Genomic DNA, 20793 nt, shown 5'->3' on the forward strand with positions numbered 1-20793 from the left:
AAGAGAGTTACAGGTACTAGGATAGGCAGTAGACACAGAAGAGAGGAAACTGTGTGGACTAGATTAAGGCTGGGGCACTGTGCACTAAACAAAACATTGAAAATGATAGGGAAACACCAGACAGGACTGTGTGAGGAATGGCAGGAAGAGGAGTCAGTAGAACATGTAATTCTGAGTTGCAGGAAGTATGGGATACAGAGAGAGATGATGAGAATTAATCTAAGGGAATTGTGGGTGCAGGAATTCACAATAAAATGGTTACTGGGCATGGGTGAGAGAACACAGGTCAGGGTACTCATAGCTTTCTTAAGGGATATAGGGTTTTTTAAAATAGGAAATGATGGATAAGCAGGAATAGGGTACTAGGATGGCCAAAGAAGGAAGGATAAAGATTTTAAAAATTGGATAGGTATATGGACAGGAAAGGAATGGAGGATTATGGGTTGAGTGCAGGTAGGTGGGACTAGGTGAGAGTAAGTGTTCAGAACGGACTAGAAGAGCCAAATTGGCCTGTTTCCGTGCTGTGATTGATATATGGTTATATAAGGTGTAGATTAGAGTGAGTGAGGGAATGGTCGAAGGGATTTAGAATGTAAGTCTCATCTGATCCACACTCCGGAGCAGAAGGTGGTGGTAACGCACCATTAAGCTGGGTGCCAACCGCAGTAAAAGAAGAAGAAGCATCCCAGTGCCCATCTCCCTTCATAGGCGCTGCCGGACCTGCTGGCTTCCTCCAATGTTCTTGTGTACTACTTTAGCATACCTACTCCCTCCACAATTCCGTACATCACAGGAGGCCACAGCATTTGTTGGAACATGTGACTCATGAAGGCTGATGGAGTTTTTCCTCGAGCGTGAATAAAGTACCCTAAATATTTTTGGCCTTTACTTTCCCTCATTTGTTAACCATTTTCTTTATTCTATTAAAAATACTAGTCTTTTCGCTGTTCCTGACATGTCCCTCCACTTAAGTTCCTCATGGAATAGTTTTTGGCCGCAATATATTTCTATTTCTTTTGGGTATATGTTACATTCATGTTTCCATTGGAGGCCTGTTAACCAAATATTATTTTCTCACTTTTGCTGATTGTGTCGATTGTTTTCAGTTTTGAAGATTCTCAACTTAAGTTCTTTTTTTTTGCTAAAATGCTGTTCTATCGTCTTTTTCTAAAGTTGCTACGCTCCTATGAGAAACGCCCAGTATTTCATGCAATTTAGATCCCCAGCACTATATGGTACTGTCACTCAACCTTAACTCCACCTCCTCACATAATTTCACAAGTCATTATGGGGGTTTACCACTAAACATAAAGGGAGGTTAAATAATTTTTTTTCAAAAATAAAATTTAATAAAAATGAAAAGAATGTCACTGACCTTAGGGCCTCTCTCCTATAGTATCAGTAACGTACATTTCAGAGCCACAACAATTTGGCAATTAGTCAGCACCAAAGTCCTATACCCCAATATTACTTTGGAGCCACAAATGTCCTACCATGGTAACCAAAACTGCAATGCACTGTTCAAGCTGGGAAACAGATACTCTCTATCCACCCTACCTATGCCTCTCATAATCTCATAAACCTCTATCAGATCTCCCCTCAGCCTCCGGCACTCCAGAGAAAACAACCCAAGTTTATCCAGCCTCTCGTGATAGCACGTGCCCTCTATACCAAGCAGCATCCTGGTGAACCTCTTCTGCACCCTCTCCAAAGCCTCAATATCCTTCCTATAGTGGGTAACCAGAACTGTATGCAATACTCCTTGCCATTTAAAAATTTCCTCCTCAGTCTGAATCAGTGATATTGCAAAAGGGGGACCAAGTACTGAGCAATGTAGTACACCTCTATTAAGAGCTTCAAGTCACAAAAATATAATTAAGTCATCTTGGTTTGCAAAATCTGTATGTTTCCCTCCCATATCTCCTGTGTTTGTAATTTTTTGGCTATACACTGCCCCCATTAATTTCACTCAAAGAGTTTGATTGTTAGTCCATAACAAATCTATATTGATTAGCCTATGCTTTTCAAAATGAGAATTTGTACAATCTCTTTGAATGGATTCAATGAAACAATACAGACATCCAACACTCAACATGCAATCAAAACTTTATAAAATAGATGATACATTTGTGACTTCAATAAATGTAAATTCATTTGTTCACACATTTAACACTGTAACTCATAAATATTTGTAACACCTGATATCACAACTTTACCAGAGAAATCTTCAAAACTCCTTATATATTCTGCAATATATGAATATTGCCATCTTCCGTTTATGTGTACTTAAGGTCCTCAGTGGCTTAACACATCGATAAATCATAGCTATCCATGCTTGGTAAATGGTGCAGTTAACAGTGGAAGGAAGTGTTGTGAATATGTGCATGTATCATGTTCATGTTCAGGCAGTTCTGTGAAGCCTAACACTATTGATTAAGAAGATGCGCGGGTGAATAACTTCACCTAATCCTGCTGGTACAGCAGAAAAAGGGGCACCATTATTATTTGGAACTTCCATTACATGCCATTTTATAAACTTCAGTGGACAAAAAAATCTGTATGTTAAAATAAAATTCTTACATATAACTCCATATTCCAAGATTTAACCACCGACAATTGTGTTTGTGAACAACTGAGATGTTCCTTCTTTCCAACCAGTGAAAATTATGTTCACATTAAAATACAGAATACAAATTAAATGCAAAAAAATTCTAATGTTTACTGAATTGTTTAAAAATTTCTTAACTTACAGTAACATTTTTTTTTAATTTTTACCCCTTGAGAACTGTATTTATATCAAAAAGTTGACAAAAACATAATCTTCTGTATTAACACTATTATACAACTTGAATTTGAATTTGTGTGACTAGCAAAATATTAAAAAAAATAAATGAACTAAGATAACTTTTAGTCTTCCTCCTGTTCTTCAATGATTTGCTGAAACAACTTCCTGGGATCCACATCAGAATTCTGTATTTAAGAGAAGATATGATGAATAAAGTATAAAATTATTTAGTTACAATGGAATTGTTATCAAAATGAAACAACAGTCTTAAACACCCTATCCTAAGATACAGGGGAGAATTCCATCTGTCGTCACTATTGTTAAAGACGTTCAAGAAATCTGTCCGCTGACTGCACTCAACACCTGTCAAGTAGTTAATTAGAAGTCAAGAAAACTCAGTATATGGTTTTATTGCGTTCATGGTTTTATTTATTTGCCTAGAGGGACAACTTAAGGATACAGATAATTTGTTTCTGTGGGTGTACTGCTACAACCTATCAGAAATCAATTCAGATGCTGGAAGCTAACTCAAGAAAGAATGATGGAGTTATGGAAAATAAGAGGTTAAAGGATGGGTTCAAAAACTGGCTCATTGAGTCAATTTAGAATAAATTCAGTAAATAGGTTTAAACTTTTATTTTGTTGGTGCACAGTCATTTTTTATGTAATGGTCATGTATAAAGCAGAGAGATGAAATCATAATCTGATAAAATCATAATCCCCTATCAGTCTGAGTCACTTTCATGACCTGTGGAATTTATTTCTCATTTGGGAATATCGTCAGCTTTTCCAGCAACATATTCCTATTGATTTTGCTAGCATTTTGTTAGAAATCTGAATTTGCTGCAGCTGTCTCTAATTATTTTCTAACATCCCTATACGAAGTAATAGAAAATATGCTTTAAGGAAATAGTTTAGTTTTAGAATGAGTATGGCTTTATATACGTAAAAACTGACAGATGCATTTGTAATTATTTATTTTCTCTCTTTTAAAACATGGAGATTTTATGTTGAATTTAATCGTTTCAATCTATCATTGAAATTTGAATTGTGAAAAGAAATGGCTTTAAATATATATATTTTTTGAAAGATTGAAGACATACCAGTACTGAACACTACACAGGTTTTTCTGCACTTGTCTTCATTGTCAAAACGATTAGCATTTCCGCCACAACCACCATACCAAAATTGTGCACACGCATTGGCCTGCATGTCATAATACCATTTAATTATATAATCACGGCAAGCCCCTTGGTCTAATTGGAGTTGACAGAGAGGATCTAGGAAAACATATAAATAACATAGATGTATCATAAGCTGAGAAGTGGGTCAGCTTTCAGAATTCATCTTATGAAATAAATGAAATACATTTGAAAATTTATTATTTGGCATGAAGATAACAAAATATCTATCTATATACTGAATGAACACAATTATTCAGCCTCCATGCCCTCCTGGGTAGAGGATTCAGAACTCCATCTTCTGATTGAAGAGACTTCCTCTCATCTGTCATAAAAGAGAGATTCCTTTTTTTTTGGTCTTAGGCACCAGAGCCTGTAGATATATCCTCTATGCAAACCTAAATCAAACCTAGTTATAGTCTACTCAACCGTTCCTCATATATAAACCCACCATTCCTGGAACCGGCTGATTCAACTATTGCTGCTTTACCTGTACGGCAAGTTCATCTTTTCTTAAATAAGGAGAGCAAATCTCTATATAATACTCCAGGTGAGATCTCAACATGTTCCTAAGTAATTGTTGATATTGATAGCAAATATGTTCATATAAATTGGTATATGAGGTGTACCCATTCACAGTCTCTGTAGTACATCCATTGGGTACAGCTACGAACCTGAGAAGGATCTGCATATTCACACTCTTTCTTTCTAAAGATAACTAATTCTCAGTGTTTGTCCCACATACTTTGTCCTTGACCTCTGTCCTCAAATGACTCTGTGTAGACTCATCAAAAGCATTCTGAAAATCCAAATATCCTCTGGTTCTCCTTTATCCATTTTTCTAACAACACCCTCAAATAATTCCAGCAGTGTAGTCCAATCTGATTTTCTTTTCTTGACTCCATGTTAACTCTGGTTTTCTGTGATTATTTCATTTCTGAAAGATTCTAGCATTTGTGGATTTTTTATGTTTTAAGAAAGAATATTCTATATTATCAAAAGTTACACCCTAAATACTTTGGTTATTGTCGTTTTGAAATCTGTAAATTAAGGATTTAATTTTGCAAAGCAAGTTTAATTATGTTTTTTCCTCCAAAACTTAGCTTAGAATGCACACCCAAACCTGGAACCTGTGCTATATATAGGTTTGAAAATGTTTATTTCGAGGTACAGCATACTAATGGCCCTTCTGACTCAATAAGTGTGCACAGCCCAACAGTACCAAGTGACTGATCAACCTACTAACCCTCATGTCTTTAGAACATGGGAGGAAACCCATGTGGCCACAGGGAGAAAACATAAACTCTTACAGTCAGTGGTGGTATTGAACCTGGCTTGCCGGTGCCTGCAATAGTTCTGTGCTGGTAGTGATCTCTGGACTATCCCTGGTCCCAAATGCTAGTGAGGAAATGGCCAGATGAACCTGTGGCTGAAGAGCTGGTGCAGAGGGCAGGGATTCGGTTTCTCAGAACATTGAGATCTCTTCTAAGGTAGAGGCGAACTGTGAGAGAGGGGCAGGTACACTTGAGCCGGAGAGCGACCAATATCTTTGCAGGGTAATTCACTAGTGCTACACAGAAAGGTTTAAATTACACTGGCAGGAGCAAGTCATGGGATAAAGCTGTAGCCAGCGAGGACATGTCTAGTAATCAAGATAGCTGGGACATAGTCAAAATGGGGAAAGGAGTACTCTGTTAAGCTGCATTTATTTCAGTGACCAAGGTTTTAGTAAGCTGTTTGAAGGGAAAGAAGTAAATGGCAAGTGGAAGGCTTTTAAAATTGTGATAGCAAGCGTCCAGCCACAGCATGTTCCTGTTAGGGCAGAGGGCAAAATTGGCAAGTTTAGGAACCCCGGTTTATGAGATGTGCTGAAGAGCTCATCAAGATATAGAAGGAAGCATCAGAGATTGGGTTTGAGCAAATCCGTTGATGAATTGAAAAAGATTAAGAGGGAAATCAGTAGGCCATGTGAGGGTATGAGATGGTGCTGGCAGGTAAGGTAAAGGAGAGAAGGTCCCCTCAGTGATCACCGGAACCACCTGTGTCTTTGGCCACAGATGGGTGGGATTTTTGATGAATATTTCTCCTCAGTGTTTACAGCCATACAATGCATTAAGGTGGATAAATCTCCAGGGCCCGACCAAGTGCATCCCCAGACCTTGTGGGAAGTCAGGCAGGAGATTGCAGAAGCCCTTGCCGATATACTTATTTTGTGAGCCAAAGTGAAGTTCCCAAAGATTGGAAAGTGAGTGACATTCTGTTATTTAAGAAAGGTATCAAGGACGATCCAGAGAACTACAAGCTAGTCAGCCTGACATCAGTACAGAGGAAGTTACTGGAGGAAAACCTGAAGGACAGGATCGACCTGAGTTTGTATAGGTACTGATTTAGAGTATGGCTTTTTGCATAGAAAGTTGTGCTTGATGAAACTTTTGAAGTTTTTTTTGTAGAGGTAACCTAATAGTTTAGGGCAGGCAGTGGATTTTGTTTATTTGGACTTTAGCAAGGCCCTCAACAAGGTCCTGCATGGTAGGCTGGTCTGGAAGGTTAGGTTCCATTGAATACAGGGAGAGCTAGTTAAGTAGATTCAAAATTAAAATTTGGCTTGAGGTAGGTTACAGAAGATGATGGTTGAAAGTTGTTTCTCGGAATGGAAGCCAGTGACTAGTGGTGTGCAGTAGGTGGTCAGTATTGGGACCCTCGTTATTTGTTTTTTATATGAATGATTTGGATACAAATGCACAAGTTTGTGGATGAAATGAAATTAGAAGGTGTTGACAAGGTTATCATAGGCTACAAGGGGAATGGAAATGAGCCAAGGAGTGCCAAATGTATTTCAATACTAGATAAGTGTGGCATGATGAATTTTGGAAAGTCAAACCAGTATAGCACTCATACTATGAATGGTAGGGGACTAGGGAATGCAATCTAAAAATACAAGTGTATAATTTGTTGAAAGTGGTGTCACATATAGACAGAGTGGTGAAAGGCATTTAGCATGCTGATCTTCATTTGTCATGTCATTCAGTACGGGAGTTGCAATATTGTGTTGCACTTGTATAAGTTTTTGGTGAAGCTGCACTTGAGGTGCAGCATACAGTTTTGCTCAGTCTGTTATAGGAAAGATGTGGTTAAACTGGAAAGAGTGTAGAAAAGATTTATGAGGATGTAGATAGGACTGGAGGGCCTGAGTTACAGGGAGGGGTTAACCAGACTGGGTCTTTATTCATTGGAATAGAGGAGAAGGAGGGATGACTTTATGGAAATGTTTAAAAGTATGCAAGGCATAGGTAAGGTGGATGGTAATAGTCTTTTCCACAGGGCAGGGGAGACCAAAACTAAGAGGCAGAGATTTGGGGTAAGAGGGGAGAGATTGAAAAGGGTCTTCAGGGGCAACTTAATCATGCAGAGTATTTAGAATGAGCTGCCAGAAGAAGTGGTTGAGGCAGGTACATTAGCACCATTTAAGGTAGATACATTGAAAGGGTGGGGCTTAGTGGGATATAGGTTGAACACAGGAAATTGGAACCCACTAGGCTGAAGGTCCTGTATACAGGAGGTGCTGTATTGTTCTATGACAATATAACTAGTAGATATATTTTGTGTCTACAGACTTCCACCACCTGCCACTTTGAATAAATATCATGAAGAAAACTTGACAAGGATATGGAGAAAGGCCCTCAGGTTAGAGAATTTAACTTGCAAGTAGCCAGCATTGAGCTTGATATATTTTCAAGGAAGGTGGTAAGTGAAATAAGTCTGTGGAACTTACAGCCTTTCATCCCCCTACTGTAATTAAATGTTGCATTATTGAGATTCTACAGTATGTTATCAAGTTATATCAAGTAAAAAATGTATTTTCAACTATCCTTAAATTATTCTAGTAATGTGTGCTGAAATTTGAACCCATTTTAGAATGAAAAGGTTTAACATGTAATGGCCTTATTTGCTTCTGCAGTTATTCATCAATTATACTACATAAACAAATTAATATCTTACCTGGAACTGTTTTTGTTTGTGGCAGGTTTGCTGACTCTACAGATTCCTTCACAGGCTTAACAGACTGCGTTTGTATATTTGAGTAGCTTTTATTGAGTGATGGATTGTTTCTGCCCTTCGAATGAACAAAGGGGGTTACAAGTTCCAGGTCCTTTTCTTCATTAGAATCATCATCAGCTTTTTCTGAGTTCTGTTTCACCTGTGTAATGCCAGACATCAGTATTTGTTTAAGTATTTTGTATTAGAAAAAGTAATATCAATTATAATAAAAATTAATATTGCTATTAATTTTATTTATTAAAGTATTTGCCTTTTCTTTCATCAGCTGATTTACTCGAGTGTTTAGTTATAACTTGGTACGTATAAAAATCAGGGGTACATTGATGAACAATATATGCTACATGCAAATAAAATGTTATAAACAGCATTTAAGATCATTTTTTACCTGTTCATTGATTTTCGGAGGTTTTACAACTGAGGTAGGTCTGAATGGAAAAGGCTTCACTGATGCATTTACTTTTATCTTTTCAGATACAATTGTTTTTCTAGATTTTGTAGCAGTTGGTCCAATTTGGTTCCTGGTATGTGTAGAACTTGAAGTTATTGAATATAATGGGTTTCTATTTGATATTATACCATTTCTAATTTGGTTAGAAATCAAAGCACCATTTTCATCTTCACAGAACTGTCTGACCAATTTTAGCTCTAGAGCTAAAAAAAAGAAAGAGAAAAAATATGTAAATTGCATTATACTCAAACTCACTTTCATGAAGACATTCCTTTTGCAGATCCTTCCAGGGAACAGAACCCCAGCCATTATCACCTTGGCTGCTATGCTACTCATTGATGGGCAACTAGTGAATTCACAAACATCATGTTAAATTTTTTAATAAGTAAATCACAATTTGCTGAGTCACCATAGTCAATGACATAATTTGCAATCCTGTTCTCTCACTTTGAAACTTTCAAAAATGAAAAATTGTGGAGTAATTTAAAAAAGGATAACACATTGACAATTATTATAGAAAGAGAATTTATTTATCGTTTCCCGACTTACAATTTAAATTCACTATAACTAACCCCAAGGCCTTTCTCCATATAATCGTCAATTTTTCTTCACTATATTTATTCAACCTCCTCTTGAAGAACTTTATCTACCATATCTTTATTCTGGATTCTAACTACACTCCGTGTAAAAAGATTTTCTTCAAGTCACTCTGAATTCCTTAACCATTCATTTTATATCTCAAGTACTTGATAGCTCTGCTAAAAGAAATCCACATCACTTTAAATTATTCTATCAAAATTCCCCCAGCCTTTCCTTCTGTGAGAAAACAGTCCTTTTCCTCTCCAATCTATCCTTGTAACTGTTGGCCTTCATCCCAGGAACCACAGAGTTGCAAAGACAAAGGAGCTGGTTGAGGACTACAGGAGGAATGGAGACAGGCTAACCCCTATTGACCAATGGATCTGAGGTTGAGACCCTGAAGAGGTGGAGCTTAGGATGATGGTGCCTAACGGTGACTCCTTTGCTTGCATCTTCAGAAACAGCTCTATTTCTATCTTTGATATCTCTTTTCCCTTTCAGGGTTCTTTTAAAGACCCTAACCCGGAGTTAGATGCTGACTTTAGTTCTTTGCGGAAATGGGACCTGCTTTCAGGGCTTTTCGATATGCCAATCACATGGACTGGAAGACTTGCGGACCTTCAAGGTGCCGGATTTTCATGGCTCTGGAGGAGGGCTGATTCAAGGCTGGTGCCGCCTGATATGTCATGGCAGTACACAGAAGGTCGGAAGTAGTGAGCTGGCTGCCGGCTGTGTGTCCAGAGACCTGAGTTCTTTGGGCACAGAGCTCAGAAAAAGTGGCACAACAGACTTTTAACACTGTAAATCAGCAGGTTGTTTGTGATGTCTCCCCTCCTGCTGTGAAATGGGACACCTCTTTTTCCCTTATTAGGGGGATGGGGATGGGGATGGAGAGGGGGAGGGGGGGGGAATGGTAAATTACTGGGTAAGTGAGTAGTCTTTGGGGTGCTGCGAGTCTGTGTCTTTACTGATGGTATGCTGCATGCTTGAGTGCTTGGTGGGGGGTGTTGATGCTTTTTTTTGCTGATGGAGAAGGGGGGGTCATTGCTTTGCTGCTGCTTGTGCGTGGGAGGGGGAAGCTGGGGGGGACTTTGGGATTCTAACTGTCATTCATTCTTTGGGGCACCCCTCTGTTTTCGTGGATGTTTGTGAAGAAAAAGAATTTCAGGGTGTATATTGTATACATTTCTTTGACATTAAATGTACCTATTGAAACATATTGACAGGGTGAACAGCTTTAAGTTCCTCAGCTTACACATCACTGAGGATCTGACGTTGTCCGTACATACTGGCTGTGTGGTGATAAAGTCACAGCAGCGCCTCTTTCACCTCAGATGGTTGAAGAAGTTTGGTCAAAGTGTAGAAGATTTGGAGTAAAGACTCAGGTGATTATAGGTTGGAGCCAGCTGAGAAATTGGTGGATAGAGAGGTGGTTGGTGTGCAGTGAAGAGCAAGGTGATCAAAGGATGACGGCAAACAATTCACTTACTTCCCTGGTATTCTCAATCATCACTTTAACCAAGAATAGCATATTGTCCTGGCACCATACATGGTCCCAGACAAGATGATCTAAGTTTCCCTCAGTATGCTAAATGGGGATTTCTACTGGGTATGGTATCAACTTCTGACATGTAAATAACATCAGGGCACTAGGGTTGCTCATATTGGAGGCAATCAAACACATTTCCAGAGTAATATGAAATGACCCAGAATAATTATCATCACTTCTTACACTGGTAAGAAACAATTTTCATTTTTATATTGTTGAACAGTATTTTGCAACTGAATTTCAGGGCAGGCATATTTTTATAAAGATCTAATTTCACCAGCATCTCAATTTCTTATTCCAGCTGGCTCAATCAAATTCCCAAGATAACAATACTTACAATGCAAGAACATCAATTTTTTGATTTCTATCCCCAAGACACTGTGTCAACATAACAAATTAGACAATGTATATGACACAAGAGGAACCACCAAGGGTTTGCAATGCCTTCATGTCCTGGTATACAGTTCTAATGTAACAGAGACTGAGGGTGATCCAGTGTGCAGCAATTACTGCTTTTTGGTAAGCTATGCAGTAGTTGTCCTATTTACTTGGTTTCACCTTAAGTATGCAATTAAAGTTTTCTTGTACCTTCATTAAAAAGCATGAAATGATGAAACGGACATAGCACAAACCTGTAAGAGTATTGAAATCATCAATGAGATACATATGCTCAGTATCAGGATCTGAGGCAATTAAGTTCAGTTCACGCAAGAATTCAGTTTGTGTTGGGTCAGATGTATTTACAATCCCAATTGCAAACATCTCAATGTTTGCAGCATGAGCCTCACGAACAGCAACGTCCAGTTTGACTGTCTCCCTTCTGTCTGCCTGCCCATCTGTCAACACTATAGCAACTTTCTTCACACCAGGCCGAGCTCCATAGAATCCTTCCTGAGTTGCTTTGCGGATAGCTGTTCCCGTGTATGTGCCTTCCCCAATGTAGAGCATTTTCCTAATTGCCTGTTTGACATCTTGCTGCGTCAAGTATCGACTTAGACCAAACTCTAACCGTACTTCCAAGCTGTAGAGGATGAGACCAATTCGAGTGGCATTCCTGCCAACTGTTACTTTGTCAACAAGTGCAGTGACAAAATCTTTTATAATTTCAAAGTTGTCTGGCCCCACACTTTCTGAGCTATCTATCACGAAGACAAGCTCCATCGGCCTTTCTTTACACTTAATTCCACAACCTGTAAAAAAAAATGATAAAATGATTTCATTAAATCTGAGCAGATTAGTTTAAACAAAAATCGCATAACAAATTTCTATTTGAAATGCTAAGATGGTTAACTAGAATCATTGATTTCTAGAGCAATACTTTCAGAAGTACCTAATATTCTCAATGAATAATTTTCATTAAAATCTTCCTGAACTTCATAAAAATATTAAGGCATTGATGAAAGACAGGCAACAACTTGGATAGGAGAGCTGACTATACATAGAATATTACAGCACAGAACAAACTCTTCGGCCAATGATGTTACGGCAAACTTTTAATCTACTCCAAGATCAATCTAACCTTTCCCTCCTACATTGCCCTCCATTTTTCTATCATCGATGTGTCGAAGATTTTCTTAATGCCCCTTTATGCTCCTCTATCACCTTCCCGGCAAGTCATTTCACACACCCATCGCTCTCTGTGGGGGAAAGAAAATTACCTCTAATATACCCCCTATACTTTCCTCCAAACGCTTTGCAAATATGCTCCCTCATATTAGCTGTTTCAGTCCTGGGAAAAAGTCTTTGGCTGTCCACTCAATCTATACCTCGTATCATTGTGTATACCTCTATCAAGCCACCTCTTATCTCTCTGAAGCAAAAAGCCCTAGTTCATTCAAACCATCTTCATAAAACATGTCCTCTAGTCCAGACAGCATCCTAGTAAATCTTATCTGCACCTGCTCTAAAGCTGCCCCATCCATCCTATGATATGGAAACCAGAACTGAACACAACATTCCAAGTGTGGCCTAACCACAATTTTATTGAGCTGCAACGTTCAAGAACCCTGTGGCTCTTGAACTGATTTCCCTGACAAATGAATGCCAACACACCATACACCTTCTGAACAACCCTATCACCTTGCACGGCAACTTTGAGGGATCTATGAACGTGGACCCCAAGATCCCAGTGTTCTTCACTGCCATTAGCCTTGTATTCTACCTTCAAAATCTATCATCTGTTATGGTTATTGGATTTACTAAGTATGTCCACAAGAAAATGAATCTCAGGGTTTTATATAGTGACATTTATCTACTTTGATAATAAACTTACTTTGAACTTTGAGCCATCCAAAATGAATCACCTCACACTTTGCCGGGTTGAACTCAATCTACCACTTCTCAGCCCAGCTCTTCATCCCACCAATGTCCTGTTGCAACCTACAACAACTCTGCACATCTCTACCAACCTACATTGGGAGGATTAATCAGAACTGAACTTCAAAAATTTATTTCTTACACACAAAAAAATTGAATTTACTTCTGGATATAAAGAAATACCTAGGGAAATAACATGTGGAATAATATTTTTAAATTTCTACCTTTTCTCTGGTAAGGATCAGCCTTGTTGTATTGTATAAACCAACAATAATTACAATGGAAACATGTAATATTTGTAAACCAGGAATTGATGGGTACATACCGCATATCTCTTTTATCATTCTGATGATGTCCTCTCTCTAGTCATATTTTGAAAACAAAAGAAAATATATTTGTGCACTGCTGTTAAAAGTAAATTATTTATGTCATGACTAGAAAACAGAGATTTACTTTTGATGCTGACTCTATATTGACATATGGCATTATTACTGAGGATAGAGCAGTTGGAAAACTACAACATCACAATATTCACAGGTTAATCTTTGAATCACATTAAACAAAATGCTATTGTGAAAATGTAATTGAAAAACGTGGCAGGGCTGTAAAACAGATTATTTTCCCTTTATCGGAATTGTGGCAAGAGTACGACATTCAGCTCCTCGTGCCCACTCAGCGAGGTTTTTCGGGGGGCAGCGTGGTTCCGTAGTGCTGTTACACTGCTGGCAGCCAGCTGCTCCAGTTTCCTCCCACGTTCCAAAGATGTTCAGGTTAGTAGGTAATTGGTCACATGGGTGTAATTGTGTGCAACATACACAATAGGCCTTTTATGATGCTGTATCTATAGATTAATAATTAATTTAAATCCTCTCTTTCATTTTCATGCACTAATGGCTATCTCTTTATTTTCTAAAAAACTATTCATTTCTTTACTGAATACATGCAGTGACTGAGCAACCACAGCCATCCTCGGTAAAGAATTACAGTATTCTGCAGATAAAATTTTCTTCACTAATCTGTTATGAATGGCATCTCCTTGCTTTGAGACGTGACTACTGGTTGTAAACTTCTCTGGTAAAAGAAGCATCATTTCTGCATCTAATTGTTAAGCCCTTGAAGAGTTCTAAGCATTTCAATGTGATCACCTTTTAGTTTTGCAAACTCAAGATAGTAGAGGGCCTTCATGCATTATAGGAATCAGTCTGGTGAACTCGCTGTATTGCAAGTTATGCTCTTCCTTAGGAATGAAGTCTAGACTTTCAACACTGTATGCTAGGGCTCTCTATAATTGGAGCAACACATCTCTACACTTGAACTCAAATCTTGTTTTAAGAGGCCAACATACTGTTGTTTTCCTAATAGCTTGCTGAACTGTCATCTTAACTTTCACTGATTTGTGCATAAGGACACCCAGTTCACTCCCAATTGCAACATCTTTCAATTTCTCACCTCTAAAAATACCCTGCTTCTATTTTTCTACCATCTTTTATTAAAACATGTAAACCCTCCAGCAACATAATTCATTGCTCATCCACACAATAATTACACAGAGTGTATTTTGACTGCATCTGGTCAGTATTAACAGTTCATTTGGCATTATTTTTGCTGACAGCAAATGTGGAGACCAGGAAATGCTTTATGATTCTAGTACAATAATTAAATGTCAACACCTTCCCTCACCGAATGAAAAGATTGAAGTGTATGTTCATAATTGTTTAATTTTTTTTATTCTTGATTTTAACAAAAATTTAAAGGCAGGTGCTGAGCTCATATGCAATTAATGTGCTTCCCCTATTTTGTTTTCCGCCAAACTAAAAACTATCATAAAATTATTTATCTTGGAGGTTTTAAATTTACTAATATCTAGTATGTTATATATTGTCAAATTACTTACTGATATGTAGATAATGATATAACCATGCACAAAAATATTAGTAACTCACTGTTAAGCCAGGATCACCCTTTGCTCCAGGCCTTCCCTAAACAATTTGAAGTCAAAATAAACATTAGGTAGAATTAGCACAAAATGCAGCAACAAAAAGATAGTGCTACGAACCATTTTACCACATTTCTCACATTGTGATGAATAAAACACTGGTAATAATTTTAACCTGGAAGAGTAACAGTGAGTGAGGAATATTGCAGATGAAGATACAGATAATGCATTTGGTGCACTAGGAATATGAGGTGCCTGATGGTGTAATGGCACTAGCACTGGACTTTGAGGCCAATGGTTCCGAGTTTGAATCCACCTGGGCAGCAGCAGTATCTGTGTGGAAGAAAGGCCAAGTAATCTACTTCCATATCTTGCCATGAGGATCCAGTGGACAACTACACTATCCTTAGGGTCGCCGTGAGTCACCAACTTGACAGCATTCAACAACAACAGGAATAAAAACAAAAACAAAAGATAGTTGATTTGCCTCAATACTAAGTGGTAGTACAGCTACCCACAAAAATGGCAGGATTTTGCAAGGTGAAATCAAAAAAGAGGTCTCTTGAATATTTCTTGCTGGTGTTCAGAAGACAAGCCCTACTTCTCCCAAGGTATAATGAAACCTTAAAACAATGAAACTACTTTAATGGGCTTCATCTAGATGAGCACTTTTCTGTTGCTGGTTATCTTTTGCAGCTTTGAAATGCTTGTCACAACCTTTTCTTTAAATTATTCACTACTTTAAACCAAATGTGTGAAAGCCTTCTCTACCAGTGCCTGAGAAACAAGATATTTCTCCACTCCCTTGGGAAGTACGGTTAATTCCTCGGCTTCTCAATGAACCCACCACAACTTATTGCAGCTTCCGATTCTTTAGTCACTCCCTCTCATTGAATTGAATTGAATGATCTTTATTGTCGTTATACATAGGTACAATGAAACTCTGTTTGGCTTCCTCTCAGGCAATTAAATAAAGTGGTAGATAAAAACAAGACAGTAATAGAAAAACAGTATTAAATAGATAAGTAGCAGAAAATAAGTTGCAACAGCACCAGACTATCACAGAAATGCACAAAGTGCCATTAGTACAAGTATTTGTGTCCTTGTGCGTGCTCACAGTTTCAGTCGTTGTTCTGTGGAAGTGGTATGATGGAGGCCACAGCTCTGGGGTAGAAGCTGTTCTTCAGTCTATTTGTTCTGGCTTTTAGTGTCCTGAACCTTTTGCTGGACGGCAGCGGGGTCAAACAGGGAGTGGCTGGAGTGTGCGGTGTCTCTGGTTATGCTGATTGCTTTCCTCCTGAGTCTGCTGGAGTAGACGGTGTCCAGTCCTGGGAGCTCCATCCTGACAATTCGCTGGGCCGCCTTCACCGTGCGATGCAGGTCTTGTCGCTCAGCGGCTGTGCAGCTGGCACACCACACGGTGGCGCTGTTGGTCAGGATGGTTTCAATTGTGCTTCTATGGAAGTTAAGCAACAGCTTTTGTGGGAGTTTGGCCTGTTTCAGCTTTCTGAGGAAGAAGAGTCTTTGTTGTCTTTTTTTAACAAACAGCGAGGTGTTGGTGGTCCACGCCAGCTGTTTTGACAACATAACTCCAAGGAACTTCAGGTTTTCCACACTCTCCACTACCTCTCCATGTATATGGAGAGGGGTGTGTACTCTGTCTTTTGATCTCCTGAAGTCAATGATCATCTCTTTTGTTTTAGAAGTGTTAAGGACCAGGTTGTTGTCCTTACACCACTCCGTCAGATGATCCTTGTAAAACCTTTGCTTCACCTCTGGTGCTCTCAGCCTTATCAATGTAAACGGAGGCAAATGGGGCTGACAAGCAACTCACATCCTCAAGGGGGAGTGGAATTCAGAAGACAATGCCTTTAATACTGGCATTAGGTAAGGAATGAGAGACATCAGACATATTGAACAGATTGATACAAGAAAGGCGAATAGGGGAAGAAGTCAGATCTCTTAACAATACTCCAACTGCATAACTGCTTACAAAATCATTTATTTTCAGTGAAGTACTAGCTCTGTTCAGGTGCCTTGCTGTTCGGTGTGGGCGATCATGCCTCTCCATCCATCACAGTCCCTGACTCTCTGAATTGTAGTTGTTGCCTCCCCTGTTTCCAACCATGAAGTTAATCCATCTATCATTTTCATTCTCTGCCTGGCTCTGCTCCTTTTTCCTTCCAGCTTTCCAGATGTAACTAAATGTTCTAATGTCTCTCGTCGCATGACGTGTCCAAAGAATTTTGATTGCTGCTTTCTGATTTTTTTTAAAGTAAAGTACATTTTGTTTTTGTTTTCTGTAGAACTTCTTCATTGGTTATACTGTCCATATATGATATGCATAGCATTCTTCTGAGGAATCACATCTTTGCTGCAATAGCAATGGCAAGAACAGCATTTACAGAAATGAGAAACATCCTAACGAACAAGAAAATAGCAATTGACATTCGCCGTAGAACTCTTAGCTGCTGCATTCTTCCTATATTGATGTATAGTTGCGAGCCATGGACCATCACAAATGCAATGGAAAAAAGAATCAATGCAGCATAAGTACTAGTAAGAAAGAATAAAGATAATTCATTCAAAACAGGAAGAATTATGAACTTACAGTTGCACCAGCAGAACCAGTATCACCAACATCTCCTTTACTTCCCTTCTGACCTCGCTCACCTGTCAAACCACGGTCACCCTATAGTACAGGGCAAAATGATATATTAATATTGAAATAATTTACTTATTCTCTCCATTTTACACCTAGGATTAAAACATAGTGGGTAAATTTAACTACTTTTAAATAAAAAATATCACTCATGACATTGTTAGAAATAGCTGGACGTTGCAAAATTTTCTATAGAAGTCTCTTTCTCATAAGAGTATAAACTGTCTGATGTAATGTCAGATACTTTTTACTCAACGAGCCAACTCCACCTTAATTCTTGTATGATTACTTAACCAGATAGTTGCCTTCCCTAAACATTTGTCATTAATGAATCCAGTAGTCAGTACAATGGGGAGAGAAATTCATCTTTACCATTGGCACTATATACAGCCATGTCCATAAGTCATATTTAGCTTTACACATTTGGTCCATTCACTTCCATAGAACGGAACACTTGGAGGCCAATGCTGTCAAATGAAGATGATTTCTTCCATTGAAAAAAATCTGTCAGCAATATTTTTAAAATAATTTATATTTCCTTTAAGTATATACAGTGGATTCTGGTTAATCGGGACACATCCGAACCAGTAAATTAAGCAACTGCCCCAATTATCCAAAGTTTCATGGAAATCATTAGACATAAAAAAGACAAACTGAGTAATGAATTATGTATTTAAATGAAATACAGTGCAAATTAGAACACTGCCAATACTACTACAGAACTATAAAACTGTGTATTAGTTCGTAATGGTCATCAATGGAGGATTTCAACCAGTGTACACTGCTGAGCAGACACCTAGTGCATTTAATGGACTGCCTTCATATACAGTACAATGGTTTCAATGATTGCATCCTCAGAATCTTCATTTTCATTGTAACATTCATGTTAATACTTTCAAATTATTCATAGTTCCTAACTTGTGGAAACTTAGGGAAGTCGTTTTATTTTCATTTCTGGCTGTATCTGGCATCTCCAAGCCCGAAAGCTTGAAACCTCAGTGAGTTCAGCTCTGAATTGTCTTACTGCTTATTTCTCGCCAACTACCAGTGACAAAAATCACTGCCTTTTGAACACAAACACATGCAACTGAAGCTATTTAAAAACTGTTTGCTCTAAGCATGGTGCAGTGTTTAATAGCCACACGAGTGAATGTGACTGACGCTAGTTAGAAATTGTTCAGGAACAGTAGAATCCCAAGTGAACGAAGGGAATCACGGCAATTTTCTCGATTAGTTTTTGTTCTTTAAGAGTTGCCCCAAATAAGTGGCTGCCCCAATTAACCAATGTGTCAATTAACCCACTGTATTAGAATTATAGACTTTTACAGTGGAGGAGTACATTTCAAGTCTTGCTAGCCAACATTAATTGAACCAAATTGAACAAAATGCCAATTGAACCAAATTCTTCAGTTTGTCATGCTTCTAATTTTGTAAAATTTTTGTTCACATCATCAGGTCTCATGTTTGGTACACAAAATAATTCTATTTCTCAGTTTAAAGACCAGCAGGATATTAACTTTCATCTCTAAGCAACATGCATATCCACACAAGTTAATGAAAAATGAAATAGGACTTCATGGGACCAAGGCATCATCCGGACAGTCTACAAGCACAATGGAAGTAGAGTGAGTAACTCCCGCTAGGGTTCACCACTTCTGCTTTTCAGTGCCTCTCCTCAGCTTTGTCATTACTTGTTCTACTCCTGGGGTTACTTGCATCGATTTTCTTTGTAAACAGAACTAAGTCCCGAATGAAGCAACATAAATCCTTCCATACAGACAAGAACCTGCAGCAGATAGTGAGGTCAGCTGAGAAGATCATTGGGGTCTCTCTTCCCGCCATCACGAACATTTACACTACACGCTGCATCAGCAAAGGAAACAGCATTATGAAGGAACCCACACAGCCCTCATACAATCTCTTCTCCCTCCTGCCATCAGGGAAAAGGCTCTGAAGCATTCGGGCTCTCACGGCCATACTATGTAACAGTTTCTTCCCCCAAGCTATCAGACTCCTCAATACCCGAAGCCTGGACTGACACCTTGCCCTATTGTCCTGTTTATTATTTATTGTAATGCCTGAACTGTTTTTGTGCACTTTATGTAGTCCTGTATAGGTCTGTAGTCTCGTGTAGCTTTCTCTGTGTTGTTTTTTTTTATGTAGTTCAGTCTAGATTTTGTACTGTGTCATGTAACACCATGGTCCTGAAACACATTGTCTCATTTTTACTATGTACTGTACCAGCTGTTATGGTCGAAATGACAATAAAAGTGACTTGACTTGACTTGAAACTTACACTTGATTACTTCTGAAATAACTGATCAAGAACCATGTCAACCATCAAGTACAGGGTAATGGATTGTTGACTTGAAAAGATGTGCTGAATTATCGGTTTCTGTGCTACATGACTCTATCAGTGTTTGGCAGGAGAAAATTAGAGCTTCTGCTCTTCAAGGAAGCTTTAATTTCTGTAATAAATCTCCAGCTGACTGGTAACTTTGAAGACTATTTTGTATCTGTTTGACTCATGGGTTCGCTGTGAGAAAGACTACAACGGCAGTGTTGGCTGTGCATTAATTACTGTTGGCAATAGTTCTTCAAACCTGCATTGGAATGATGTCATCGTCAGTAAGTAGGAGACACTTCTGGTCTATTTGTATATCTGTGTACTCGTAATGCTACTGTGGCACAGTAATTTCCTTTGAGATCAATAAAGTATCTATCAATCTATTGCACAAGACAAATACAAAGCCATAAATTGCTCACGTACCTTGGGTCCCAAAAGCCCTTCCCCTGGTGGCCCACGAGGTCCTATCAGTCCTTGAAAACCTTGATCCCCCTATCAGACAAATAGTTTCAATTTAGTTTTCTACATTAATAAAATTAGAACTTTTCTCTTTTTAAATGATTCAGATGTATTGTAGTTAAGTAGAAATTCTGAAATTTTTCTTAACACATCTGGTTTTGCTTATGTTTCATTCTACCCACCTTAGGTCCCTGAATGCCTTCCCCTGGAGGGCCTTGGGGCCCAGGTGGTCCGGGCCTTCCTGCTACTCCCTAAAGAGCAATAAAAGACTGGAACTGTTTCACACAAAAAAAATCATCTGAAGGCAGTGTTTAAATTTGACAATCCCTGAAAATGGCAACAGAGAACATAATGTATAATTAACCTATCAGAATTTAATACTTTTTAATTTTTGCTTATTAAAGCCAAGAGTAGAGATTTGATAATGGTATATCACCATCACTAGTTAAGACAAGTCAGTTTTGCTCTTAGG

General features: G+C 38.4%; 1 protein-coding gene across 1 annotated transcript in view; it reads right to left on the minus strand.

The window, feature by feature from the left end:
• Positions 1-2088: 2088 nt before the first annotated feature.
• col28a2a (collagen, type XXVIII, alpha 2a) overlaps positions 2089-20793 on the minus strand; it is a 94024-nt gene continuing 75319 nt past the window's right edge. Inside the window, exons 27-36 of the mRNA XM_059966058.1 lie at positions 20504-20572; positions 20286-20354; positions 17465-17545; positions 14861-14896; positions 13243-13279; positions 11234-11791; positions 8411-8676; positions 7966-8164; positions 3889-4065; positions 2089-2970 (exon numbers count right to left, since the gene is read on the minus strand). Coding sequence (XP_059822041.1) covers positions 2963-2970; positions 3889-4065; positions 7966-8164; positions 8411-8676; positions 11234-11791; positions 13243-13279; positions 14861-14896; positions 17465-17545; positions 20286-20354; positions 20504-20572 — 1500 coding nt within the window. The 3' untranslated portion in view covers positions 2089-2962. The remainder of the gene's footprint in view (positions 2971-3888; positions 4066-7965; positions 8165-8410; positions 8677-11233; positions 11792-13242; positions 13280-14860; positions 14897-17464; positions 17546-20285; positions 20355-20503; positions 20573-20793) is intronic.

The sequence above is a fragment of the Hypanus sabinus genome, chromosome 4 (genome assembly GCF_030144855.1).
Source record: "Hypanus sabinus isolate sHypSab1 chromosome 4, sHypSab1.hap1, whole genome shotgun sequence".
NCBI lineage: Eukaryota > Metazoa > Chordata > Chondrichthyes > Myliobatiformes > Dasyatidae > Hypanus > Hypanus sabinus.